The 27,907-nt window shown below is 46.9% G+C and overlaps 2 protein-coding genes across 6 annotated transcripts; both read left to right on the forward strand.

The window, feature by feature from the left end:
• Positions 1-607: 607 nt before the first annotated feature.
• On the forward strand, positions 608-4,605 carry LOC114150147 (serine/threonine-protein phosphatase 6 catalytic subunit-like). Its single transcript, XM_028026391.1, has 7 exons — positions 608-796; positions 1,527-1,622; positions 2,133-2,198; positions 2,289-2,430; positions 2,506-2,585; positions 3,366-3,575; positions 3,646-4,605. The coding sequence occupies exons 1-7, from the start codon at positions 722-724 to the stop codon at positions 3,892-3,894; spliced, it is 918 nt and encodes a 305-aa protein (XP_027882192.1). The 5' UTR covers positions 608-721; the 3' UTR covers positions 3,895-4,605.
• Positions 4,606-5,983: 1,378 nt separating this feature from the next.
• scai (suppressor of cancer cell invasion) lies at positions 5,984-27,356 on the forward strand. 5 transcript variants are annotated; one of them, XR_003596679.1, is made up of 19 exons: positions 5,985-6,285; positions 9,670-9,788; positions 9,957-10,154; positions 13,550-13,645; positions 14,313-14,399; positions 15,142-15,240; positions 15,316-15,412; positions 15,491-15,589; positions 15,667-15,819; positions 16,103-16,204; positions 21,200-21,301; positions 21,487-21,565; positions 22,779-22,881; positions 22,949-23,030; positions 23,110-23,182; positions 23,264-23,437; positions 23,548-23,648; positions 24,176-24,597; positions 24,864-27,356. XR_003596679.1 is itself a non-coding variant. In XM_028026377.1 (18 exons), the coding sequence occupies exons 2-18, from the start codon at positions 9,682-9,684 to the stop codon at positions 24,320-24,322; spliced, it is 1,896 nt and encodes a 631-aa protein (XP_027882178.1). In that variant the 5' UTR covers positions 5,984-6,285; positions 9,670-9,681; the 3' UTR covers positions 24,323-27,356. The 5 variants fall into 5 exon arrangements, 4 of the variants coding, with proteins under 4 accessions (XP_027882178.1, XP_027882177.1, XP_027882180.1 ...); XM_028026377.1 differs by having other exon boundaries at positions 5,984-6,285; positions 22,782-22,881; positions 24,176-27,356; XM_028026376.1 differs by having other exon boundaries at positions 24,176-27,356.
• Positions 27,357-27,907: the final 551 nt, after the last annotated feature.

Raw genomic sequence — 27,907 nt, forward strand, 5'->3', positions numbered from 1 at the left:
CGCAGAAACACGAATCAGGAACTTATCTGGAACGGATCAGGAACGGTTCTGAAACTGATTTAAATCCCAATTTTTCTATAATTTTTATCCTGATTTCATTCTACTTTCATTTTTCATAATTATGAATGTTTTTCTTTCCAATACTGATTTCATAAACTTGATTATTGTGATTTTAAATGGTTATAAGGTCGCTCTAACAGTTAACAGTCCTCCTCCTCATCCTGCTAACAGAACCGCATCATGATGAGGCTTCAAACAGGAAGTGGTCTCAGAGGTCAGAGGTCATCAGCAGGTTGCGACTGGAAGAGTCTCATGAAGGCAGAGAAGTGCACGTCCTTTGGCTAAGACTCACTGTTGTTTAAGTGTTGTTATCCTGCTGTTCTCCTGAAACTATCCATCCATTTTCTTACACCTTTGTCCCCAGTGGGGTCTGGAGATGCTGGTGCCCAATTCCAGTGAGACACTTCGGGCAAGAGGCCGAAATGTCTCAGTCTGTAGCAGCTCCTGAAACTAGTTTCCTGAAACTAGTTTATTATGAACACCTAGTGTGCAGGTATTATCTTCTCTGAACCACTAGGTGGCGGTCATGCTGTGGTCCTACCAGCTGCGCTCTGCCACTGAAGAAGAAGAAGAAGAAGGAAGGAGAAGCGGAACTAGTTAGCAGGAAGGCTAATCGCCTCTAGCCGTTTTTATTTTCAGATTTTAAAACTTCATTTTAATTATGGCTCCTTTAGACCTCGACAGATACGTAGAAATAGCGAAACACTGCAAATATTTACCAGAGAACGACTTAAAGGTGAGTTTTGAGTTTATGTCGAGTTTCTGGAGCGCTGGAAGCTAATGGAGCTAGCGGCTAAGTTTATGAAGGAAGAGTTTGTTCTGGTGATCTGGGTCAGAGGCACGTAATGTTCTGGTAATCTGGGTCAGAACCGATCAACCATCTGCTTCATTCTGATAACATATCAGCTGAAAATAAAAAGAACCAAAGGGCGGAGAGCTGAGAGAGGAAGCCGCTCAGAGGCTCTCCTGCAGCGGGTTAAACTGACCTGGTTCAGCTGGTTCTGGTTCTGGTTCATCACAGGAACAAAAATACAAGACAGACAAAACAATAACAGAACCAGCTGCTTTTACCTGAAGTTTACAAAACTACCATCACACAGGTTCTGAAACGGTCCGGTTCTGTTCGGTTCTCCGGACCGGTAGTTTGTCATGTTTGTGTTTCCAGACATCATTTTGTTTCTAGAACATAAAATCTGAGCCATCATATAGCAGGACAAGTTTTTCTGTTTCTAATCTGATACCAGGCTGAAGCTCTGGGCTGATAATCCGGAATAATCTGAGGTCTGACCGGAAGTGATCAGAGATGATCAGCTGACTGAACTCTCGATGTTCTCTTGAGCGCATATAAGTCGAAGCTGAAACTGGATGTACTGATCTAGATCTTTAGATCTACCTTCCCTGATCCAGACCTGAAGCTGCTGCGGCTCCAGATTATAATCCAGAATGTTTTCCTGTTTGTGTTGCAGAGATTATGTGACTATGTTTGTGATCTGCTGCTGGAGGAGTCCAACGTTCAGCCTGTAGCCACTCCGGTCACCGTCTGTGGAGATATTCACGGTCAGGTGAGTGGAACCGTCACCGGCCGCCGTTAACCGCCACCGGCCGCCGTTAACCACCATCGGCCACCGTTAACCACCATCGGCCACCGTTAACCAACACCGGCCGCCGTTAACCGCCACCGGCCGCCGTTAACCGCCACCGGCCACCGTTAACCGTCACTGGCCACCGTTAACCGCCACCGGCCGCCGTTAACCGCCACCGGCCGCCGTTAACAGCCACCGGCCGCCGTTAACCGCCACCGGCCGCCGTTAACCGCCATCGGCCGCCGTTAACCGCCACCGGCCGCCGTTAACCGCCATCGGCCGCCGTTAACCGCCACCGGCCGCCGTTAACCGCCACCGGCCGCCGTTAACCACCACCGGCCGCCGTTAACCGCCATCGGCCGCCGTTAACCGCCACCGGCCGCCGTTAACCGCCACCGGCCGCCGTTAACCGCCACCGGCCGCCGTTAACCGCCACCGGCCGCCGTTAACCACCATCGGCCTCTCATGCGTTTCCTGTTTTTATTCCAGTTTTATGACCTGTGTGAGCTGTTCAGGACCGGAGGTCAGGTTCCAGACACAAACTACGTCTTCATGGTGAGACCTGCTGGTAGACGCGGAGCTAACGCTGCATGTTTCCTGGTTCTGACCGGGTTCTGATCCGGTTCTCCTCCCGTCTCTCTGCAGGGAGACTTTGTGGACCGGGGGTATTACAGTCTGGAGACGTTCACCTACCTGCTGGCTCTGAAGGCCAAGTGGCCCGATCGCATCACGCTGCTGAGAGGAAACCATGAGAGCAGACAGATCACGCAGGTCTACGGGTTCTATGGTACCGACCCGCCACCCTGGCCTTCTCCTGACTCCATCTGTGTTCTGGTTCTGATCCGGTTCTCCTCTGTTTCAGATGAATGTCAGACCAAGTATGGGAACGCCAACGCCTGGCGGTACTGCACCAAGGTGTTCGACATGCTGACGGTGGCCGCTGTGAGTCTGTCCTCCATTTCTCTGGAGGTTCTGCTGGTTCGGTCCGGTCCGGTCCGGCCGGCTGCTGTCACTGGTTCTGATGGGGCTGAGACCAGCTGACCCGATGTGACATAGTGGAGGGTTGATGGTGTTTTAGGAGTTTTGATTCAGGAGTTGAACCCTCAACCCTGGGCTGGCGTTGCCGTTGGCAACACAGTCGGTTAGCTAAACAATGCAGACCTGAATGTCACATCCACTGAATGTTTTACCATCAATAATGGACAACAGCGCCCTCTGGTGGCGACAACGCAGCTGAGCCAGTTAACTCAGATTGACTCAATAATCAGGTAATAATCCAGATTAACAGATGGATTATCAATGAACGATTAAATCTGGAGCAGACCCGTTAAATATGATTACATTCTGCTGAAATTAGGGGAAAAATGAGAAAAAACAATTTGATAATTGGAGACAAGCAGCTGCAGCTCTGACTGTCTGATTTTCTCTTAAGTTTTTCACTTCCTGTTTTTGACGGGTTACTTCCTGTTTCAGCTCCAGATTTGAATCTCAGCTCAACCCTGATGCTTAATCTTTATGTTTTGGCTGAAGTGATAAATGAAGGATTTTCTATCTGATCTGGTGATTAATTTATGGATTAACTGCTGCAGAATCTGACTGATAGATTATTTAACCGGGTCAGAACCGGCTCCAGCTCGGAGGTGTCAGTTGTTTCAGGTTTTGGTCCGTTAGCCTCCGTCAGGTTTGGTTGTGTGAAGCTGACCTCTGCTCTGTCGGGTCCAGTTGATAGATGAGCAGATCCTCTGCGTCCACGGTGGACTTTCGCCCGACATCAAGACTCTGGACCAGATCCGGACCATCGAGCGGAACCAGGAGATTCCCCACAAGGGGGCGTTCTGCGACCTGGTGTGGTCCGACCCGGAGGATGTGGACACCTGGGCCATCAGCCCCCGCGGCGCCGGCTGGCTGTTCGGCTCCAAGGTCACCAACGAGGTACGCCCATCCGACCCGTAGAACCCGTCCCTCCCCCGCCCTCTGCTGACCCACGTTCCCTCTGTTTCAGTTCGTTCACATCAACAACCTGAAGCTGATCTGCCGCGCTCACCAGCTGGTGCACGAGGGCTACAAGTTCATGTTCGACGAGAAGCTGGTGACGGTGTGGTCGGCGCCCAACTACTGCTACCGCTGCGGGAACATCGCCTCCATCATGGTCTTCAAGGACGTCAGCCGGCAGGAGCCCAAGCTGTTCCGCGCCGTGCCGGACTCTGAGCGCGTCATTCCTCCCCGGACAACCACGCCCTACTTCCTGTAGGGGGCGGAGCCTGGACACGCTCTGCTTCAGAGGGGCGCTGACCCCTCGGCTCCCGGGTTGAGGCAGGCGGAGACGCCGGAGGGTGACCCTCAGTGGTCTCATGAAGTAGCGCCGTGTTTCCACCTCAGACCCGACGTGACGGAACCAGCCTCTGAGCCCATCCTGCTACATTCTGCCTTAAACATTTTAACTTTAATTTATTCATCTTGAGTATCATGCACACTGTTTTCATTCTCCTCTGTCTGAACTGGGATGAACTGGTTCCTCCTGGTGAGTCCTGATTCATCAGCAGAGATGCACCGATGGAAACTTCCTGTTTCTGTCTGTAGACTGTCAGATAAATCCTGGCCTCTGCTGCGTTTACAGACCATAATAAGTTGTGTTTCAGTGCCTGATCTCCAGGTCCAGTGAAATCCTCTCATCTGTGGACCAGTCGGTTCGTCCTGATCATCTGTGGCATTATGTCAGTTTCTCTGCTCTCCAAGCTGCTGGAGCTGAAACCCATTCCAGCTGTTTACCGTCTTGTAATATGAATAAAAATGAATTCACAGTTCTGAGTCGTAGTTGGTTTGACGGTGAACGTCTGGCAGAACGTCTCATCCTCTGTTTGTTTAAACATTGTTTATGTTTTACTAAAGCTTAAAACATATCAGTTGATTTTCTTTAACGATTTGAAAAAATAAAATAGAAAATTTTAGCAGAAAAAACTAACCTGAATATCTGTCAGTCTTCATGTTTCTGCTGCTGTTTGGATGGAGAACCTGCTGAAGGCAAGATGGTGAGTCTAGTTGCTATGGTAATTCCCGCCACTTCCAGGGAGCGGGAAAATGAGGGTTCAGGCAGTTCGGTTACTAGGCAGAAAACTTCAGTTCTCTTATCAGTGGAGACGCTGGGTACCGGTTCTGGTCCAGTTCGGTCCACTAAAATCCCTCCAGACTACAGTAAAAAAAAAAAGAAAAGAAATATATATATATATATACTGTCTTTCTTTGTTTCTAAGTTTTTTAAAAAGTCACTTTTTCTAATCAAGTTTCATATTTTCATTTTTTTCAGATTTCTTGAAATAAGTTGAAGTAAAACAAAGTTAATTTTTAAACATGAACGTTACAGAAACAAGAAGAGTAAAACGTGAATGTTTCGTTATATTTTCTAGAGCTTAACCTTCTGGTTTATTAATAAACATTACTGATGCTGAAAATAAAAGTGATTTTTACTTTATTTCTTGAAGATTTTCTCACAGGTTCCTCTTTATGCGTCAAGTCCGACCCGGTTCTGGTCACTGTAGAACCGGTGTTTTTCTGACCTAAACCCAGAACCACTCAGACATCACAGATTCGGTTCTAGATTATTCTGACCAGGATGAACGTCAGGAAAACATCATCTGGGTTTTGTGTTTTCTTATAGATTTATGATTCATGATGATTTAAAAGTCTCCTATATTTATGATGAACTCTGTATGGTTTTATTTAGACACAGATGGATGTATTTCAAGAGTTTTTGTGTTAATTCAGAAGATTCAGCGGATGAAAACCTGAATCATTTTATGAAAATGTTTTGATCAGATCTATAATCATTTTACCAGATACTCATGACAAATTTTAAATAAAAATCTGTTTTCTACAAAGCAATTCAAAGATGGAATAAATTACCTCAAAACAACATTTAAAAAGCCCATTTTCTTTTAAAATAGCACTAAAGTTTTATATTAAATCGTGTTTTTTTAATATAGGCTCATCTGTGTAATTTGTAAAATCTGATGTTTGATTATCTTGTGCATATTTTATGTAATTGTCGGAATGGTCTTATGAATATTTTTGTGTTTTGTCACTTAGACCCCATGAAGATTAATAACAGTGGAAAGTAACGGGAACCCAAATAAATAAATAAATAAAGTCCAGTCAGGCGGGACCAGAATCAGCCAAACGACCAGAACCAAACCAATGGGTCTAAAAGAACATTCGTAATAAACTGAATTACTAAGATTAATAACGCTTTTTGATGACATTCCAGTTGTGATGTTTTTATTGAAGCTGAGGTTTAAGATCGGCTGGTTCCCTCAGGTTCGGCGTCAATAAGAACCTTTGTGTGTGAGGCTCTTATTGTGGAGGGTTTGACCCGGAAGCAGCTAGCAGCGGAGCCGCAGAGCAGCGGCCGTCCTCCGGATTCCTCCCCCGCTCCCAGAGCCTCTCTCTCGGCGCTGACAGACAGCTCCTGTGGCTCCGCGCTGCCGGTGGCTCCAGGCGGTCCGGCCGGGATCTGCGACCCAGTGGGATGTTAGTGAGTCCGGGCTTCTCACACGGAGCTGCTCGGGGCTTTTCTGCACGGATCCGAGACAAGGAGCATCTCCGCGGTTCTTCACCACCATCCTCATCCTCATCTTCGGCTGCAGAGGTGAGAGGGAACCGGCCCGAGCGGCCGCTCGGTGTTGCTCGGCTCCAGATGTTCTGACTCCCAGGCCGGTTTAGATCCCAGCAAACCTCTGGATTCACCAACATTTCACCTCCGGAACGTTCCGCATCCTGACGGGAACAGTTTGAATTCATCTGATTCTCCATCAGCGGAGCAACTTCCACTTCACAAAATGAGGGAATTATTTAAAAAACATAAAAATCTTTAAAGCTCAGGGTGTGAGAACTGTCATAGTCTGCAAAACGTGATGATGACCTTTAACCCTAAAGTAAATACACAATGCAAAAAAACAAAATGTTACTGTATTTGTCAAATTTTCACCTTCCTAAAATAACGATCTAAATAATTTTTAAGTAATTTTTTTTCTTTTGCCTTTATCATCTTTTGACAAAAAAATAAATTCAGGAAGGAAACAAAAGTAAAAACGAGGCGAGAATTCAACCTCAGTAGAATAAAGTTTAAACTGAATCTGTAATCAGTTGGGACGTATCAATGCTGAGCCGATACTGATATCCCATATTAATACCGCTGTTATGGTTGATGATTATTACCGATAGTTTATATATTTACAGCTCCGTCTTCAGCCAAACATCCCATAATGCCCTGCAGCAGCATCACCTCATGTGGCCAAACGCCACATCAACGTCATCTGTTGATACTGATTGATTAGTGATCGGACTGTCAGCAGAACGGACTGAAACCGTCAGATCCTGACGTCATGGTGACGTATGGCGCCGCTCCAGTCCAGGCCGGTTTTTCCTCAGGAAGTTGAGTTTTCATTAAGGACAGTTCAGGTTGGTCCTCATGCAGAAAAGATTAAAATGCTTCTTTTCTGAGTTCTGTAATTAGATGAAAGGTTTTCTAAATATTATTCTGTATTTTAATGGATTTGTGTTTACTGTAGATGAATTTAGAAACAAACATATAAAGATGTTTGTTTCTTTATATCCAGTTTAATGAATTTGGAGTTTATTGACCTGCTGGATCTGTAGTGACTCTCATCTTAGATGGTTGTATCTGTGGGGATGGAGGAGCTCCTGTAGCTGTCTGTGTCGCAGTGCATCTTCAGAAGCCTCTGACTGTGGTTGATAAACTGGGCTGGAAGAGCAAGCTGCTCTAGAATCATTTATAGAACCAGACTGTGTAGATGCTGCAGATTGTTTTAGTTATAAAAATCAACACAATCTGCAGATTTTTCATGCAAGTCTTTTTATACAATATTATAAATATTAAAAAATGCAAATAACGACATAATTGAATTCCATTTTAAATAAGAAACTCAACAAACAACAACAGGATTCCTTCAGTGAACGTTGGATCATTTATAGTAACAGATTCATCTGCAGCTGAAATCCAGATGATCTGATGATTGTTTTAATAATCGATTGGATTAATAGTTTCAGCCCTAATATGCTACAAACTGTATCATTGCTATTTCAGCATATAATGATGTCATATGCTAGCATATCTAGTACTAGCTGTGCTAGCATTACCATAGCTATTCTAGCAGTAGCATAGCTATGCTACATGGTTAGTATTCAGTATCATTTATGAGTCACTGTAAAATATGGAAACGGTTATTTATGATGTGAGGAACATTTTGTCCCAGGATGTTGGACAGGCAGGGTGGGAGGACTGGGAGGACTGGGAGGACTGGGGGAAAGGTCAGCTCAAGGTCAAGTCTCGTCCTCCCAGTGGCACCAGACTGGATGAGATTCATCCTGACATGTTGAGGGATCCAGACGCTGCTCTGCCTCTTCAGGGTCAGATGGAGAACTGGGACAGCACCAGTAGACTGGCTGCCTGGGGGGACTGGGAGAACCGGGGGTCCGGTAGTCCCGCTCCAGAGGCTGATGTTCTGCCTGATGGCGCCGCCCGTCTGGTCTGGTTGTCAGAAGCAAAGCTTGTGACCGACGCTGGGGGTTAATCCAATATTCAGATTCATCAAAGTTTCTGTTTTTAAATATGACATTTTTCCAGCAGTGGACTCCTTGGTTTCCATGGTTCCCAGCTTCTTTTCTTCATGGTTCCCCTGGTGGGACCAGAGAGTCCCACCGGGACCAGAGCGTTCCACCGGGACCAGAGAGTCCCACCAGGACCAGAGAGTCCCACCAGGACCAGAGAGTCCCACCAGGACCAGAGCGTTCCACCGGGACCAGAGCGTTCCACCGGGACCAGAGAGTCCCACCGGGACCAGAGCGTTCCACCGGGACCAGAGCGTTCCACCGGGACCAGAGCGTTCCACCGGGACCAGAGCGTTCCACCGGGACCAGAGAGTCCCACCGGGACCAGAGCGTTCCACCGGGACCAGAGAGTCCCACCGGGACCAGAGCGTTCCAGTGGGACCAGAGAGTCCCACCAGGACCAGAGAGTCCCACCGGGACCAGAAAGTCCCACCAGGACCAGAGCGTTCCAGTGGGACCAGAGCGTTCCAGTCCACTGTCGCCTCGTGCTTCATGAGGCGTCCAGCCGTCTGATGCTCTGTCCTTCTGACAGGAACTAAAACAGGTCCAGATGGATCTATTAGTGACTGCTGGTTCTGGTTCTGGTTCTGGTTCTGGTTCTGGTTCCGGTTCCGGTTCCGGGTCTGCTTCAGCTGATGCGGTCTCTTTAGAGCGACATCAGAACCGTTTTAAAGTTCTGGTCCAGTCGGTCGCCTCGACAGCAGGAGCTAATCATGGCCGCCGCCCGCCGGGCCTGATTGGAGGGAATCTGGGTCAGCCTAAAAACGGTCACCACGTGATTTAACTAGGACACCTGGAGACCCGACGGCAGGTTAACATCTGACCTGCTTCTACTTATGACATCACAGATTCATGAGTTTATGAGAGTTATTATCTGGTTCATTTATTTTTAATATTTATTGCATTTTATCATCTTTTATTTTCTTTAACTCCTTATTTTTGTGTTGCTTGGACAAAGTTTTCATGTTGGGATCAATAAAGTAATATTGAAAGTTTTTATTAAATCTGAAAAAATCTGAAAAGAATAAAACTATTAAAATATTTAGAAAATGAATTCTGAAAGAATGAAGTAACAAAAACTAAAATATGAGATAATTAATAATAAAACAATATAAAGGCAATAAAATACACAAAAACTGAAATAAAGCAGATAATATCCATCAATGCTCCTTTATTTAAGATGTTTGTTGATAACAAATGAATTAATATTCAGGATGAATAAATCTAGTTAATAATACATGAAAATATTGAACATAAGTTAAACAGCTGAGTTTTGGTGAATAAAGTCAGGATGTAAAACTTCGTCTGAGCCGAATGAATCAGATCTTAACTCTTCATTTTGATCCATCTGAGTTTTCATTTCTTCCTGTTGATAATATTTCTGGTTCCTGTTGGTTCTCAGGTGTGAAACGTCATGACTGGAGCTGAGACTGAGGATGATATTCCTCTAGGAGAGCGGAAAACCGTCACCGACTTCTGCTACCTGCTGGATAAATCCAAGCAGCTGTTCAATGGGCTCAGGTACGTCCAGCATCCCGGCTCCTGATTGGCTCCTCCAGGAAGCTGCGGCCGCTTCTGGGAAAACTTCCTGAAGTTTGTCGTGTCTTCAGCACGTCAGGGAGGTTTGGTTCAGTTATCCCAGGAAAAATGAAGCTTCTGATTCTGATGTGTGAATAAATTAGCAGTTAGCCTGCAGGCTCTGCACCGAAATCACAGCGTGCGCCGCGCCGCACCGCGCCGCACCGCGCCGCGCCGCGCCGTGTGGAGCGGCGGGACGCTTCCTGCTGCTCCGGGATCTGACAGCCGGTCAGCGGGGCGGAGCAGGAAGGAAAGGCCGACCCATTCACACAGAACCACACAGAACCACAGCGAGCTGCTTCACTTCAGGTTTAATCTTTAACTGACAATTAAAAGTGAAAACATAATAATAAAGAAAGCAATAATTCAAGCAACATTCAGTTTTATACAGTTGGTTTGAAAGATGATGTTTTTTTTTTTTCAAACTTTGTTTATTTGGTTTTTAACAGGAATTGCATAGCCATACATTTACAATGTGATACATATAAAACAAACAATTCCCTCAAGTTATAAAAAAAACAAAAAAACACAACACAACGACCTCCAATCACTCCCAGGCAATAAGAAAAAGTCATAAGAACAAGGACACACACAAGAAAAAAAAATGTTTTGAAATAAATAAAAATTAAGATGCATTCTGCCACACCTAAAGAAAGTACAGTTTGTGCCCAGGAAAGTAAATATGGAACCATAAGAAAAGGAAAATCCGAGGAAAAGGACACAGGATGAGCAGACAGATACAGACAAGAAGGACTAAACTGGGACAGAATGGAAATGAACTTGACCAACCAATCGTAGCAATGGCTGCCAGATTTCTGCTAATTTGTCAGAGGAACCCCGTAGTGACATCCTAATTTTTTCAAGTTTAAGAAAATAAACAATATTCCTCAACCAGAGTATGAAAGAAGGAGGTTGTGGTGATTTCCATTTAAGAAGAATTATCCTCCTTGCAATAATGGCCATAAAGGACAAAGAATTTTCTTGGGAAGAGGAAAAGGAGACGGCCCTGAAAACACCCCAAACAAAACACTCTGGGGGTTCGGATCAATTTTTCTGCCAACCACGTCTGATATAACAACAAATATCTCTGTCCAAAAACTCTTCAGCTGGGGGCACAACCAAAACATGTGTATAAGGTTTGCATGAAAGACGATGTTTTAGTTAAGCTCATTTTAATAAAACAGGAAACAATAATGTGATCGAATAAAGAATCGTTTCATATGAAGGTTTCTTTAGCCACAGAATAATTCAGCAGGATTATAAATGTTTCCATCACAGAGAGTCAGGATGAAATACTGAAAACAAGAAATACATGAAAATTAATTCTACAGAAGATCAAATCTGAGCTATAAACCAGATTCATAATTAGTTTTATCCACCTGGGAAGTAAAAACTCTAAAATCTGTTAACCTTTTTATTGCTGAAGGTGAACTGTTGCGCTAATGAGGATTAGCAGGCTAGAGGTCAAAGGTCAGGACACTGAAAAGCCTCTAGAAACAAGATGGCAGCAGGACTGAGCAGAGGTGGGGACTCGAGTCACATGACTTGGACTCGGGTCAGACTCGAGTCGTTAAAATCACGACTTGAGACTTGACTTGAAGAAATGCTCAAAGACTCGGACTTGACTTTGACTTTCATGCCATTGACTTGGGACTTGACTCGACTTGAAGCTGTTTACTTGAAAAGACTTGATATTTTTTACTCAAAGTCTTAAAATTTAAAACACATTATTTATAAAGTGGCGTCATTAATTAATTTCACTCATTCCGTATCAATATGCGCAGACCGTCACTATGGTTTTCCTCTCTCCTTATGTATGTATGTGTACGTAGCTGCAGCACAACCAATCAAATTAACAGGATTTGGACGTTTAAAAAAACGCGGCAAAGCTACAGAGCTCAGGGAACGAAATACGAAATAACCGCTCGAATATGCTTCCGCGAGTAATTTCTTTTGACTACGTAGGTTATGAACTTTCGACTAAAAACCGAACTGCAACTTGTAAAACATGCAAGAAGAGAATATCGGATGGAGATGCCACGACGTCCAACTTTGTCCGGCATTTGAAGCTTCACAAAGATCGGTAGGTGGCGCTTTTCTTTTGCTGTAAGATAGCTGACTTTAGCTAACTTCGTGTTAGCATGTGTACTCCGGGTTAAATTGGTGATTATTTACCATAAATCCGGTCCTTCAAATGCCTCCACAAATAATGTGCACCGTGTTAGCTCAGGAAGCCGGTGGATAGTGAGCGGGGCTCCGGAACAGAAAGCAGATTCTGGACCTGAACACAGGGAACAGAGTCTCTCTGTCCCATCATGATGATGAGCCGGGTCTAGTATCATCTAAGGATGGTTGGTGTATTTGAAGACATCTACGTTGGGAACTTATATTGACAATATATTGTTTACTGCACTCAGTGCATTAAGTCAACTGTTTTTGACTTAATGCACTGACCGGCGTGACTGTCACATGTCGCACAGAACCCATTTCCAGATTTCTATCATTTGAGATAAATACATATTTTAAAAAGAACAAATGGTCTATTATTTGAATTTTATGTATAATTGCAAATTATAAAAAAAAATAAAATAAAAACGACTCGAAATGACTTGAAATTAAAGGTTCCTGACTTGAGACTTGACTCGACTTTTGCCTGTCTTTACTTGAGACTTGACTCGGACTTGAGGACAGAGACTTGGTCACACCTCTGGGACTGAGGTTAGCAAAGCTGCGTCTGGACAAAGTCCTCTGGACACCAACGTGTCCAACATGGAGACGCTGGAGTCCCTCTGGGGTTTGGGCCAAACTGGGTCACCAACAGAACCACCAACCCACAACAGGGGAAACAATGGCCTAGTTAAAGTCCAGACCTCAGCCTCCAGGGAGCTGAGCAGAAACGTCAATGAGCCGCAGTGGAAAGTGGAGTAGGATTCCTCCAGAGTGGAGAGAGACGCTGCGACGCTCCGATCTGAATCCCGGCAGGAGCAGCAGGACGTCTCCGATTTCCTTCAGGCTCAGAGGGAACAAAGATCCAAAAGAACTGCCTGAGAACGCTGCAGCGTTCCCTACGACGTTGTTCCCTACCAGAGTTCCCTACAGCAGTGATCCCCAACCATTTTATCACCGCCGGTCAAGGCTTGGCAGTTTTACTGCGGCCCGGGGGGACGGGTGGGCAGGAGGTCACATGACACAATTTAAAATTTTTGCCCCAATTTTCCCCTAATGACAATCTTAGAACGTTCCGAGTTCTAAGATTGTCGCTTGTGATAATCGTGTGATTATCCTGCCTGTGTTACGTAGAACATCGGACCGCTCCCATCTAAAATCAGACATTCAAATGTTTGATTATACAGCCTGTTGAGTTTTTACTGACTGGGAGCGAAACGCAGCCTGTTGAATGTGACAGGTAGCCAATCAGAAAGCGCGGTGACGTAAGAACGGAGGGGAATCCCAAACAGTTGACATGACAACCGAGAGTCCGGTGGACATCAGAGGTGATATGTGGAAATGTTTATTACTATATGCAAAGGTCATTTTTATATATGTTTACTATATAACATATATAAAAATGTCCCTACAATGTTCCCTCCAGCGTTGTTCCCCCAGCGTTGTTCCCCCAGCGTTGTTCCCCCGCCGTTCCCTACCCGCTGCCTCATGTGGTTCCACTCAAACCTTGTCGCTCCTCCTCTTCCTCCCGGCTACAGAGACCTTCCTCAGTACGGACACAAGCAGTGGCAGTCGTACTTTGGCCGGACCTTCGACGTTTACACCAAGCTGTGGAAGTTCCAGCAGCAGCACCGGTGAGTCCCGTCTCCCCCGCTGTGGCTCGGCTGACCGTGCGACAGGATACGGCTGGATGCGGCCGGCCACATCCAGCCGCATCCGGCCACATCCGGCCGCATCCGGCCGCATTCCGGCCACATCCGGCCACATCCAGATGCGGCCACATCCGGCCACATCCAGATGCGGCCGGATGCGGCCACATCCAGCCACATCCGGCCGCATCCGGCCACATCCACCCGCATCCTGCCACATCCGGCCGCATCCGGCCGCATCTGGATGTGGCCGGATGTGGCAGGATGCGGGTGGATGTGGCCGGATGCGGCCGGATGCGGCTGGATGTGGCAGGATGCGGCCGCATCTGGATGTGGCCGGATGTGGCCGCATCTGGATGTGGCCGGATGTGGCCGGAATGCGGCCGGATGCGGCCGGATGTGGCTGGATGTGGCAGGATGCGGCTGGATGTGGCAGGATGTGGCCGGATGTGGCCGGATGCGGCCGGATGTGGCCGGATGCGGCCGGATGTGGCAGGATGTGGCCGGATGTGGCCGGATGCGGCCGGATGTGGCCGGATGCGGCCGGATGTGGCAGGATGTGGCCGGATGCGGCCGGATGTGGCTGGATGTGGCAGGATGCGGCCGGATGCGGCCTCCCCCTCAGATTACGAGTTTGTTTTCGTGTCGACAGGCAGGTTCTGGATACCAGGTACGGCCTGAAGAGATGGCAGATCGGAGAGGTGGCCTCCAAGATCGGACAGCTCTACTACCACTACTAGTGAGTCTGGAGACCTTTTGGTCCAAAACACCACGACCTGATCCTTTACTTCCAGTAGCTCCAGTATAACCATTAGAAGTAAACTGGACCCAGTGTTGTGTTCATAAACCAAAGTCTTACAGCAGAATTTATTTTCTAAAGATGCAGATTAACTGGTGCAAAAGTTTAGAGTCACATTTTGTCAGAAAATTTATTTTAACAAACACGACCATGAAAACCAGCAGAGCACCGCTAGCTACAAAGCTGGCTACGCTAACTGTAAAGCAGTACTCCAGTGGGGCCCAAAGTGGGTCCTGGAGGCCCGGCATCCTGAATGTTCTGGTCTCTCTGGTTTAACTCACCTGGATCCAATGATGGATCATTAGAGGCTTAAGAAGAACTTTGACCTGCTGAGAAGGTTGTTGGTACCTGGGAGAGAATTAAACATGCAGGATGCCGGGCCTCCAGGACCCACTTTGGGCCCCCTGCAGAACTCCAACGCAGCATTTAGTGGAAGCTAATGCTAAAGCGCTAACTTCAGTTCACACAGCTGCCCTGGAATAACTCCAACCCTCACAAAGCAAATTTAATTTCTACATCATTTCATGTTCCAGTAAATCAGCAGGTTAAATTAAACTAGGGGAAGCTAAGTCCGCTAAATGAAAAGCTAAATGATTAGCAAGGCGCTAATTGAAGAATTAGCCTAGCTGTTAGCTGTTAGCGGATCAGATGTAGATGTAACGTGTTGATGTTTCTCCTGCAGCCTCCGGACCTCAGAGACCAGCTACCTGAACGAAGCCTTCTCCTTCTACTCAGCCATCCGCCAGCGCTCCTACTACTACCAGGTCAACAAGGAGGACAGGTCAGGCCCGGCCCGGTCCGGTCCGGTCCGCGGCGCCGTCTGCTGTAGCTCTGATGGATGGACTGTCTTTAACAGGGCTGAACTGGTGGTGAAGAAGCTCCGCTACTACGCTCGCTACATCGTCGTGTGTTTACTGCTCAACAAGATGGACCTGGTCAAAGTTCTGGTGAAGGTCCGGATGCTGATGGTGTCAGAGCACGACCCGGTCTGTGGTTCCGGTCTGGTGTTTTCTAATTTGATCCGTCTGCAGGAGTTATCGGAGGAGATCGAAGACTACACCCAGCGCTTCAACACGGAGGACCAGCTGGAGTGGAACCTGGTTCTGCAGGAAGTGGCAGCTTTCATCGAGGTAACCTCTGACCCCGGGTGACCTCTGACCGTCGCAGGCTCAGTCGGGTTCACCCTGTGTTCTGTTTGTGTGAACAGGCCGACCCGGCCGTGGTTCTGAACGACCACAACTCGATGTTGGTGACCAGCAACCGGCTGCAGGACGGCAGCGTTCCCCCGCTGGAGCAGGGCATGGTGGTCGGCCAGCTGGTCCTCGCCGATGCCCTGATCGTCGGCAACTGCAACAACCAGGTTCTGACCCGCTGGGCCCAGAACCTCACTGGGACTCGGTACCTTTGGCAGCTTTCTGCTGGTTACCTGCTGGGATCTGAGTCGTTTCACACGACGACTGGAACAAAACTGGAAACAAGTTTGTTTTTATCAGAAAACAAACAGTTTCCTCCACAAGTTGAACAGAAAGATTCTTCAGAACCGACCCGAATCCGTTTAAACCTCCACAGCAGGAATGACGGAGCAGAGAGTTTCATCCTGACTCAGTCTGACCTGCTGTCCTTAATGCTGCTGCTTCCTGCAGGTCAAGTTCAGTGAGTTGACCGTCGACATGTTCCGGATGCTCCAGGCTCTGGAGAGGGAACCCGTCAACCTGGCAACGCAGACGTCCAAACAGGCAACGCTGGTGGGTTTCTGGCTGAACGCGTTTACAGACAAACAGGTCCAATAAAGAAACAAAATGTTCATTTATTCCAACTCAAACGGTGAGAACGGATGACCTTTGACCTTTACAGGTGAGGCAGTGAAAGCTTCATCCACTTCCTGGTTTTAGCTGGTGAAGAGCTGCAGACGCCTGATTGGTTCTTCTTTCACATTGAAATATTGATGAATCTGATTACAAACTGAAATGTTTCCATGGCAACATGAAGGATTTCCTGAACTCGTTGCTCTTCGTGACATCAGCTGGTTAATGAGTAATAATCAGATTAGTGAGAACGGAGCCCTGAGGAACTCCACATAGAGCTTCCTGCTTTCTTTCTTCTCTGGAGATCAATTAACAGAATATTTTGGATCAATAATCCTGGTTCAATATTTACCAGGATTATTGCCATCAGTAGATTTTCTGATATTGTGAAGATCAATAATTCAAATCCAGATAAAAACAGATCAGTTCACAGAAAGAGTTCAGAGGTGATCAGTTCTGAATCGAAGTTCCTCCTCATGTGGGACGGTTCTGGTGTTAAACCAGTATGATGATGGTGATGATGGTGGTGATGTTGATGGTGATGATGATGGTGATGATGGTGGTAATGTTGATGGTGATGATGATGGTGATGATGATGGTGGTGATGATGATGGTGGTGATGATGATGGTGATGATGGTGGTAATGTTGATGGTGGTGATGATGGTGGTAATGTTGATGGTGATGATGATGGTGATGATGATGGTGGTGATGATGATGATGGTGGTGATGATGATGGTGGTGATGATGATGGTGATGATGGTGGTGATGATGATGGTGGTGATGATGGTGGTGATGATGATGGCAATGATGATGGCGATGATGGTGGTGATGATGATGATGGTGATGATGATGGTGATGATGGTGATGATGATGATGGTGGTGATGATGATGGTGATGATGGTGATGGTGATGATGGTGATGGTGATGATGGTGATGATGGTGGTGGTGATGGTGATGATGATGGTGATGATGGTGGTGATGATGATGGTGATGATGGTGGTGATGATGATGATGGTGGTGATGATGATGGTGGTGATGATGATGGTGGTGATGATGATGATGGTGGTGATGATGATGGTGGTGATGATGATGGCAATGATGATGGCGATGATGGTGGTGATGATGATGGTGGTGATGATGATGATGGTGGTGATGATGGTGGTGATGATGGTGATGATGGTGATGATGATGATGGTGATGGTGATGATGATGATGGTGGTGATGATGATGGTGATGATGATGGCGATGATGATGATGGCGATGATGATGATGGTGGTGATGATGATGGTGGTGATGATGGTGGTGATGATGATGATGGTGGTGATGATGATGGTGATGATGATGGCGATGATGATGATGGCGGTGATGATGGTGGTGATGATGATGGCGATGATGATGGTGGTGGTGATGATGATGGTGGTGATGATGATGGTGGTGATGATGGTGGTGGTGGTGATGATGGTGGTGATGATGATGGTGGTGATGGTGATGATGATTAGATAGCATTTATTGTCATTGAACAGAATTCAACGAAATTTCCATTGCAGCTCCCGGCAAAAGGTCAAATATATACAATAAAAATAAACAAACACACAATAATAATAATAACAATATATACAACTAAATTAACTAAAGGCACTCAACCACACCAAAGAAGTAGCAGCAGGTCCAATTATGGCAAAGTACAGATAATGTGACAGTGCAAAGTGCAGAACAATATGGCTGTGTGGGGGTGGGGGATATGTATGTGTGACTGCGAGGTTATGATATGTGTGGGAGGGGGGGGCAGCAGGGAGTAATGGCTCTGACGGCTGTGGGGAAGAAACTGTTTCTCAGTCTATTTGTTGTAGTCCGTATATTCCTGTACCGCTTGCCTGATGGCAGCGGCACAAACAGTCTGTGGCTCGGGTGGCTGGAATCCATGGCTATGGATCCAGCTCTCTTCTTGACCCGGTCTGTGTAAATGGAGTCCAGGTCTGGGAGGGGGCATCCCACAATGCCTTGTGCTGTTCTCACCACCCGTGTCAGTTGTTTCCTCTCCAGTGCTGTGCAGCTACCATACCACACAGTCATGTTGAGGCAGACGATGCTCTCGATCATCGCCCTGTAAAAGTTCACGAGCAGCCGTGAGGAAAGTCCAGCCCGTCTCAGTTTCCTGAGGAAGAAGAGCCTTTGTTGTGCTTTCTTCACCAGGTGGGAGGTGTTTGTGTTCCAGGAGAGGTCAGAAGTGATGTGGAGGCCCAGGAACTTGATGTTGTCCACACGTTCCACCACTTCTCCATCTATGAGAAGGGGAGTGTGATCCGTCCTCCTGGACCTTCTGTAGTCCACAATGACCTCCTTGGTCTTCCCTGTGTTCAGCACCAAGTTGTTGGCTGAACACCACTGAGTGAGCTGCAGAATCTCCTCTCTGTAGTGGGTCTCGTTGTTGTCTGAAATGAGACCCACTACTGTTGTGTCGTCCGCGTACTTCATGACTGTGTTGGTGGGGTGGATGGCCACGCAGTCGTGTGTAAACAGGGTGAAGAGAGCTGGGCTGAGCACACAGCCCTGCGGCGTGCCTGTGTTGAGGACCAGTGGGGACGATGTTGAGCCACTTATTCTCACCACCTGAGGCCTGTTGGTGAGGAAGTCTCTGATCCAGTGGCACAGTGAAGCGGGCAGCCCCACCTCGAGTAGCTTCAGCACCAGCTTGTCTGGGATGACGGTGTTAAATGCTGAGCTGAAGTCTACAAATAGCATCCTAACGTAGGTGTTGGGATGCTGCAGATGGGTCATGGCTGTGTGCAGAGTGATGGAGACAGCATCCTCTGTTGACCGGTTCGCTCTGTAGGCGAACTGAAGGCTGTCCAGGTTTGCGGGGATGAAGTCTCTGATGTACCTCAGAAGAATCCTCTCAAAGCACTTCATGATCACCGGGGTCAGAGCGACGGGCCGGTAATCGTTCAGGCTGGTGATGGACCTCTTCTTCGGTACAGGGATGATGGTGGAAGACTTGAGGCACTCAGGAACCGTGGCGAGCTGCAGGGACAGATTGAAAATGTCCAGAAACACTCCTGCCAGCTGGTCGGCGCAGGTTTTCAGCGTCTGGCCTGACACCTTGTCCGGTCCTGGAGCTTTGTGGGTGTTGATCCTCCTCAGGGTGGACGTCACCTGATGCTTCTGTAAGACGAGGGGCTGGTGCTGCTCTTCCAGTTGGGGTAGATGTACGGCTTCTCTGCTGCCCGCCGTGTCAAAGCGGGCAAAGAAACTGTTTAAGGTGTCAGGCAGGGTGGGGTCGCGGCTGGTCAGCTGAGTGCTGTGTTTGTAGTCCGTCATGGTTCTGATGCCTCATGATGACGATGATGATGATGATGATGATGATGGTGGTGACGATGATGGTGATGATGGTGGTGATGATGATGGTGGTGATGATGATGATGATGGTGGTGATGGTGGTGATGATGATGGTGGTGATGATGATGGTGGTGACGGTGATGATGATGATGATGGTGGTGGTGACGATGGTGGTGATGGTGGTGATGATGATGATGATGATGATGGTGGTGGTGACGATGATGGTGATGATGGTGATGGTGATGGTGATGATGATGATGATGATGGTGGTGACGATGATGGTGATGATGGTGATGGTGATGGTGATGATGGTGATGATGGTGATGGTGATGATGGTGGTGATGGTGATGATGGTGGTGATGGTGATGATGGTGATGGTGATGATGGTGATGGTGATGATGATGATGGTGGTGATGATGATGATGGTGATGGTGATGATGGTGGTGATGGTGATGATGGTGATGGTGATGATGGTGATGATGATGATGGTGGTGATGGTGGTGATGATGATGATGGTGATGGTGATGATGGTGGTGATGGTGATCATGGTGGTGATGGTGGTGATGGTGATGATGGTGATGGTGATGATGGTGATGGTGATGATGGTGATGATGATGATGGTGGTGATGATGGTGATGGTGGTGATGGTGATGATGGTGGTGATGGTGATGATGGTGATGGTGATGATGGTGATGGTGATGATGGTGATGATGATGATGGTGGTGATGATGATGATGGTGATGGTGATGATGGTGATGGTGATGATGGTGATGATGATGATGGTGGTGATGGTGGTGATGATGATGATGGTGATGGTGATGATGGTGGTGATGGTGATGATGGTGGTGATGGTGATGATGGTGATGGTGATGATGGTGATGATGATGATGGTGGTGATGGTGGTGATGATGATGATGGTGATGGTGATGATGGTGGTGATGGTGATGATGGTGGTGATGGTGATGATGGTGATGATGGTGATGGTGGTGATGGTGGTGATGATGGTGATGGTGATGATGGTGATGGTGATGATGATGGTGATGATGGTGATGGTGATGATGGTGATGGTGATGATGGTGATGATGATGGTGGTGATGGTGGTGATGATGATGATGGTGATGGTGATGATGGTGATGGTGATGATGATGGTGATGATGGTGGTGATGATGATGGTGATGATGGTGGTGATGATGATGGTGATGGTGATGATGATGGTGATGATGGTGGTGATGGTGGTGATGATGATGGTGATGATGGTGATGATGGTGGTGATGATGATGGTGATGATGGTGATGGTGATGATGGTGATGGTGGTGATGGTGATGATGGTGATGATGGTGATGATGGTGGTGATGATGGTGGTGATGGTGGTGATGATGATGGTGATGATGGTGATGGTGATGATGGTGATGGTGATGATGATGGTGATGATGGTGATGGTGATGATGGTGATGGTGATGATGGTGATGGTGATGATGGTGATGATGATGATGGTGGTGATGGTGGTGATGATGATGATGGTGATGGTGATGATGGTGATGGTGATGATGATGGTGATGATGGTGGTGATGGTGGTGATGATGATGTTCTTCCTCCAGGAGCCGAATGAGAAGCCAGCCAAGAGAGAAAACCCCCATAAATACCTGCTGTACAAACCGACCTTCAGCCAGCTCTACACATTCCTGTCGGCTTCCTTCAAGGTCAGCCTGACGGGATTCCTGACGGGATTCCTGACGGGATTCCTGTCAGGAACGACTCACCGCTTCTTTTCTTCAGTTTGTGTTAAATGATTGTAAAACCTTCTGAATAATTTCAGGTCAGGTTTCCTCCCTCTTCTCTGTGCTTCAGATTATCTTCAGTATTTGGATTTTTGTGATTTTTCCAGGAACTTCCTGCCAACAGCGTCCTGCTGGTCTATCTATCAGCTACTGGAGTTTTCCCAGCGACACATTTAGACTACGAAGGTAAAACCTGGAGCAGATTGTTTCCTCCTCACTCCTTCCTCAACCTGAACAGTTAAACCATGAAATATAATTTATTCACTGAATTACAATGGATACAGAAACGATCCACAGGTTAAACTAACCATAATCTGATAAATAATCCTGGATTATTCAGCTGGAAACAAACACATCTTCTGTGTGGAAGCAGAACAGTGAATACAGAACAGGCAGGGAGGGAAGACGTGTCCTCGTAAACCTGGACGTCTCTGAGGACGTCAGGAGGTCAGCAGGTCAGCAGGTCAGGAAGTGAATCTAAAGACGAATGAGACGGATTCATTCTGGAACCTGGATCAAGATGTTTTCTAACAGATTAGTTTTTCTTTCAGGTGAATTTTACAGGTTAAATTACAGAGGAAGTGTTGGGATGTGACTTTTCATAATAAAACCTTATATATATTGATTATGTATGGAGCTAAATCATGGCCTTAAATGTGCAAAACAGTCGTTCTTGAACTAGAACATAATATTTAAACTTGAGCCAACAATTAATTACAGTTAACATTCAGACTTCTAAATTAATCTGCAGTGAACAGATTCATTAAAACAGATTAAGATTTAGAAACCATTTAATCTGAACTCCATAAATAATATTTTTGATCTTCTTCCGGGTCAGAACCATTTTGAATGTGTCTTTGGTTCAAATTACAAGTTTTGAGGTAAAATGAACCTGGACTGATTGTTAGGGAGGCTCATGCCATGTTTTAGTTATGGTGGGACTTTAATGCGTTAAATTAAATGAATTAATGACATGGGTTTTAATGCATTAAAATTTTAATGTAAATAATTCAATAAATCTGCTACAACCTTGGTATCGTGTTTCTGGTTCGCCCAGAAATGTGACGCACAAGCGACATCCGCTAACATCGACGGAGGACGAAGTCTCACTGCCATAAACTTCAAATAGTTCAAAACTAATTTTCAGTTTCACTTCTTTTTTTTAGCAAACTGTTTGGCCCCAATTTAGCTCCATATTAGGTGTGTACACCTTTAAGACCTGCTGTAACCATGGTGACGGACACAGATTCTGCTTGTCCGTTTCTCCAGCTGATCATCAGGATGAATTCTGGTGGAATTAACTAAAAGTCCAGATTAAACCTGGATTTAATCTGGAGTGGTTCTGGTAATCCGGTCCGATCCAGATTAAATCTGGTTCTGTTGGGTCCGTTTACCCCAGCAGGTCCGTATGACTTCGGCGGCGTTCTGACCAACACCAACAGGGACGTGGTGAACGGGGAGACGGTCCAGAAGAGGAACCAAGCCCAGAAAGAGATGCACTGGTGAGTCGGATGGAGACTGGACCGGTTCCTGGTCAGAACCAGGTTCTGATGCTTGTTTCCGCCACAGCCTTCATCCTGGAGATCTGTTTCCTTTCACCCGGAAGCCGCTCTTCATCATCGTGGATTCCTCAAACAGCACCGCCTATAAGGTGGGTGGACCTGCCGGTTCTGGCCGGGTTCTGGTTCTTTCTGGGCCCGTTTTAATCCTCCTGTGTTCGATCCGATCAGAACTTCTCCAACCTGTTCGGCCAGCCGCTGGTGTGTCTGCTGTCCCCGACCGTTTACCCAAAGAGCGTCCAGGGTGAGTTTCTGCTTCGGTCTGCTGCCAGGTTCTGCAGGCTCGGTGTTCACGGTTCTCCCTGTGGTTCTGGTTCCGGTCCAGATCAGTCTCAGCGCGGCAGCCTCTTCACGCTCTTCCTGTACTCTCCTCTGCTGGGCTTCTCCTCCGTCTGCGGCCTGAGCAGCCTGCGGCGCGGCCTGTGGGAGAACGCGCAGGACTTCCTGAGGAAGGTGTTCCGGGACATCGGCCAGATGCTGACCCGATCCCGGAGCATCGGTAGGTCCGAGTGGGTCTAGCGGGTCCAATCGGGTCCGACCCGGTCCTACTGGTCCGAGCGGATGAGCCTGGCGCTGCCGGACGTGAACTCACGCTCCTCGTCTCTGCAGATCAGGCCTTCCTGCAGTTCTTCGGTGACGAGTTCCTGCGGCTGCTCCTGATCCGGTTCGTGTTCTGCTCGGCGACGCTGAGGCTACATAAGCTGTTCCGGGTGAGTCGCTGCTTCTCTGCGGAGACAGAAATGTGCAGGAAAATCAAATCGCAGTTCCTTGATAGTTCTGAATGGATTTGAAATACTCAGATTGATTTTTAATGTTTTTGCTGCTGCAGACACGTAGCAGCGACTCGGTGATGATGACTAGCATTGGCTTTAGCTGCCAGGTTGTCAACATCATGAGCTAAATGTGATTTATTAAAGGTAAAGGAACGCAGAGCTACTAATAGTCAACATTAAGAAACTAGATAAGGAGGTCAGGAAAAGTTTTAATTAAAAACAAATAAGGAGGGAGAGGGAAGTAGGTTAGCTATGCTAGCTTGACTTTGACAACCTGACCATGTAGACGTGCTGCAGAATTCAGTGTTTAAAATAAAAGGCGACCTAAACACCAACTCTGCAGTAGAGCAGCAGTTTAAATGAGCCAATCTGCTAATTTAAACAGTTTATTAATAAAAGTAAATTAAACATGAAGCCGGTTCCGGTCGGGACCAGTCGGACTCACCGCCGCCCTCTGTTGGCAGGAATCCCGGAGCTTCCCGGAGTCGTACCCGGAGCTGCCGAAGCAGGACACGGTGGAGAGCGTTCTGCTGCAGAAGCAGGTTCTGGAGCTGGCCGCCATGCTGGACGTTCAGAGCTTATTCTGGGACGATTCACTGGAGAGCTACTAGCGCCTCCGCACCGGACTCAACCAGAACCAGAACCAGAACCCGCTCTGTTCTTTCCTTTGTAGTATGAAGGTAATCTTTTGTTCGTCCCGTCCGTCATTTCCTCTGGAAGCAGGAGCGACGCTCCCGTCTGTCACCAGGAAGAGTAGTCTCAACGCGACCCGAGTCATCTCAATGTGACCCGAGTCGTCATAACGTGACCTGAGTCGTCTCCAGATGACCCCGAGTCGTCTCAACGCGACCCAAGTCGTCTCCAGACGACCCCGAGTCGTCTCAACGTGACCCGAGTCATCTCAACGTGACCCGAGTCGTCATAACGTGACCTGAGTCGTCTCCAGATGACCCCGAGTCGTCTCAACGCGACCCGAGTTGTCTCCGGACGACCCCGAGTTGTCATAACACGACCCCGAGTCGTTTCCGGACTACCCCAAGTCATCATAACGCGACCCGAGTCGTCTCCGGACTACCCCAAATCATCATAACGCGACCCGAGTCATCTCCGGACGACCCCAAGTCATCATAACGCGACCCGAGTCGTCTCCAGATGACCCCGAGTCGTCTTAACGCGACCCCGAGTGGTCTCCGGACGACCCCGAGTCGTCATAACACGACCCCGAGTCGTTTCCGGACTACCCCAAGTCATCATAACGCGACCCGAGTCGTCTCCGGACTACCCCAAATCATCATAACGCGACCCGAGTCATCTCCGGACGACCCCAAGTCATCATAACGCGACCCGAGTCGTCTCCAGATGACCCCGAGTCGTCTTAACGCGACCCCGAGTGGTCTCCGGACGACCCCGAGTCGTCATAACGCAACCTCGAGTCGTTTCCGGACGACCCCGAGTCGTCATAACGCAACCTCGAGTCGTCTCCAGACGACCCTGAGTCGTCATAACGTGACCCGAGTCGTCTCCAGATGACCCCAAGTCGTCTCAACTCAACCCCGAGTCGTCTCCGGACGACTCTGAGTTGTCACAACGCGACCCCGAGTCATCATAACACGACCCGAGTTGTCTCCGGACGACCCCGAGTCGTCTCCACTGAGCCAGATCAACACAAACATTCACAATGGGTTGTTTTATATTTATTTATTGTTGCCGTCGGTTTCGCAGTGACACCTGGAGGTTTGTTTATCAGCTGACGGGCCGAGATGCATTCAGGTTCGCTCCGTTTATTCCAGGTTCTTAACCAGATCATCTGGTTCCTCTGTGAGTCTTAGAGTTTCTCTTATTACTGTGAGTAAAATCCATGTCATTAGTTCTCTGCAGAGATAAAAGCACAAAACCTTCACAGCGCCCTCTAGTGGGACGCAGCGCTCTGGCTACAGGAGGTGAAACATTCAGAGTTTTTATTTAAGGGTCCTGAAACTCAGACAGATTCTTCACACACTGATGGATTTCAAGAATTTATTTCCCTCCGTGTTACTGGTGCACACTTTTTCCCTCCACTCAACTTTCCATTTATATGTAATTAGGGCCTCCTGGTGGAAGGCGTCAGTAACTGCCTGCTGGTCTAAACCAGAACATTCCAGTAAAAAGCCTTCTGATTGGCCGGATTTAATGATCGGCTTTCATTCGGTCGTAATCAGACGAAAATGAAAAAGCAAAAGAAATGCTTGAAATTAGTCAGATTGTGTGTAATGAATTTAATATTTAATAATATATGGAACTGAAGACGAGCCGTTTTATAAAGACAAACATTATCAGGAATAATTTGGGCTGTTTCTAAGTTTTTAAAGTCAGATTTTCAACATGTTGTCACTTCACTGACAATCTCCCAGTTTCAAACCATTTAGTTACTTTAAATCTGTGACTGAATGACAACATGGTGAAAACATGATTCTGAAAAATGAATCCTATTTTTTCCTTTTCCTACAAACTAAATAACTCAGATTATTCCTGTTGCTTTTTGTTTGTGTCTCTATAAACGTTACTTTAGTTTTTCCTCGGAGCATCTTCAGGCTGAATTATGGATCTGTCACCATGGCGCCGCAGCGCCACGCTCAGACCCGGATGTGACGGGTTCTGTGGTCAGACGGGTCATCTGCTCTGAACCTGGACCAGAACCGGATCAAAGGTCTGCTCTGGTTCTGGTTCTGGACGATTCCCAGTAGTTTGTTTTTGGATCACAGCTGATGAAAAACCAGAGTTTTATTTTTCGTCTTTCCAGTATTTATTGATATCGTCGGGGTGTGTGTGCGCGTGGGTGTGTGTGTGTGTGTGTGTGTGTGTGTTCAGTCTATGATGTTTAATATGAAGTTGGGAATCAATCGGATCATCTCGGTGACCCATAATCATTTTCCTAAATCTACATTCCGACTTTCCCAGCAGAATCGTGTTATGAATTTTTCCCTTCTACGTTCAGAAGTTGTTGGCTTGCACTTTATGAGTTTTAGTGTTACTGTTATTTAGTTTGTTGTGTTTTCAATTTCCATGTTTCTGTGGACGTTCTGCCGAGCATGCTGGCTGGTTCGGACCCGACTGTCTGGTGTTCTACATGATTCTAGTAGGAGGAGAGAAACGCGGCTTTAATCTGTAAGATAGCAAAAAACAAAGAAAAAGAGTTTTGAGCCACAACATTATGACCACTGTCGTCTAGAACTGAAACTGGTTGAGTTTGTTTCTATGGCAACAGTTCACGAACGAGTCATTTCAGATCCAATCAGTTCAGTTTGTTATTTAACGGTTAAAAACCCAGCGGAGCGTCGAGCCTCTGATCTAAAAGTTTAGATCTGAACCAGGAATCATGAGCAGAATAATTCATGTCTTTAATTCCTGGTCATAATGTTTTGACTCGTCTGCTCTTCATTGCAGCTATAAAACAAAATCTTTTCAGCTTCTGTTCAAACTTTTTACTGTTGTGATGTTTTCTGTGCTTCGGGTTTTAAAATGTTCTTTACTTTGAGCTTCGAACAAAAGAAAAGTAAAAAGTGTGAGGATGAAATCCTGGAGCTCACCCAGCAGCAGATGAAGCACTGGACTCATCTTAACTTTTGTAAATTCAATGTCAGAGACATTAAATAAGGACCACTTTTCTGTTGCTACATATCATTTTTATAAACAGCATGACTGTAGAGGTAAATAATGTTTCATGTCAGGATTTTGAACCAGATCATCTTCATAAACCTCTGAAAATGAACGAGGAGGAAACGGCGAAGAAACTGTGAAATGTTTGTTTTTGAAGCAGCTGATCTGCAGAAACATGCAGATTATAGAAATAATAATGCAGCTGGAGATGCACCAATCAGAGAGCAGGAAATCTGGATCATTCAGCCAATCAGAGAGCAGGAAATCTGGATCATTCAGCCAATCAGAGAGCAGGAAATCTGGATCATTCAGCCAATCAGCTGATGATTAAAAACTGACACTGTTTATGTTCAGGTCAGCGCAGCACGCTGTGAGGAATAATGCATTTAATTCCTCAGTTTTATCTTAGATTCTGTTTTCAATCTCAAAATGTAAATTTAAGTTTGAGCTGAGAGAAAATTCTGGTTGGTGCGTCTCTCACCTGACGCAGCTCTTCACTTCCACCCTGAACCTCATGGGATCATGTCTAGCTGGTTTCCTTGCAGCTCAGAATGGTCATC

This window comes from Xiphophorus couchianus, chromosome 8, assembly GCF_001444195.1.
Source record: "Xiphophorus couchianus chromosome 8, X_couchianus-1.0, whole genome shotgun sequence".
Taxonomy (NCBI): Eukaryota; Metazoa; Chordata; class Actinopteri; order Cyprinodontiformes; family Poeciliidae; genus Xiphophorus; species Xiphophorus couchianus.

Excerpts from the sequence above, each read along its gene's own strand:
- LOC114150147 (XM_028026391.1), top strand. The coding sequence starts at position 722 with ATGGCTCCTTTAGACCTCGACAGATACGTAGAAATAGCGAAACACTGC. Across the intron at positions 797-1,526 it reads TACCAGAGAACGACTTAAAG|AGATTATGTGACTATGTTTG; the intron begins GTGAGTTTTGAG and ends TTTGTGTTGCAG. Across the intron at positions 2,431-2,505 it reads GCAGGTCTACGGGTTCTATG|ATGAATGTCAGACCAAGTAT; the intron begins GTACCGACCCGC and ends CCTCTGTTTCAG.
- scai (XM_028026376.1), top strand. The coding sequence starts at position 9,682 with ATGACTGGAGCTGAGACTGAGGATGATATTCCTCTAGGAGAGCGGAAA. Across the intron at positions 21,302-21,486 it reads TCCTGTCGGCTTCCTTCAAG|GAACTTCCTGCCAACAGCGT; the intron begins GTCAGCCTGACG and ends TGATTTTTCCAG. Across the intron at positions 23,438-23,547 it reads GACCCGATCCCGGAGCATCG|ATCAGGCCTTCCTGCAGTTC; the intron begins GTAGGTCCGAGT and ends TCGTCTCTGCAG.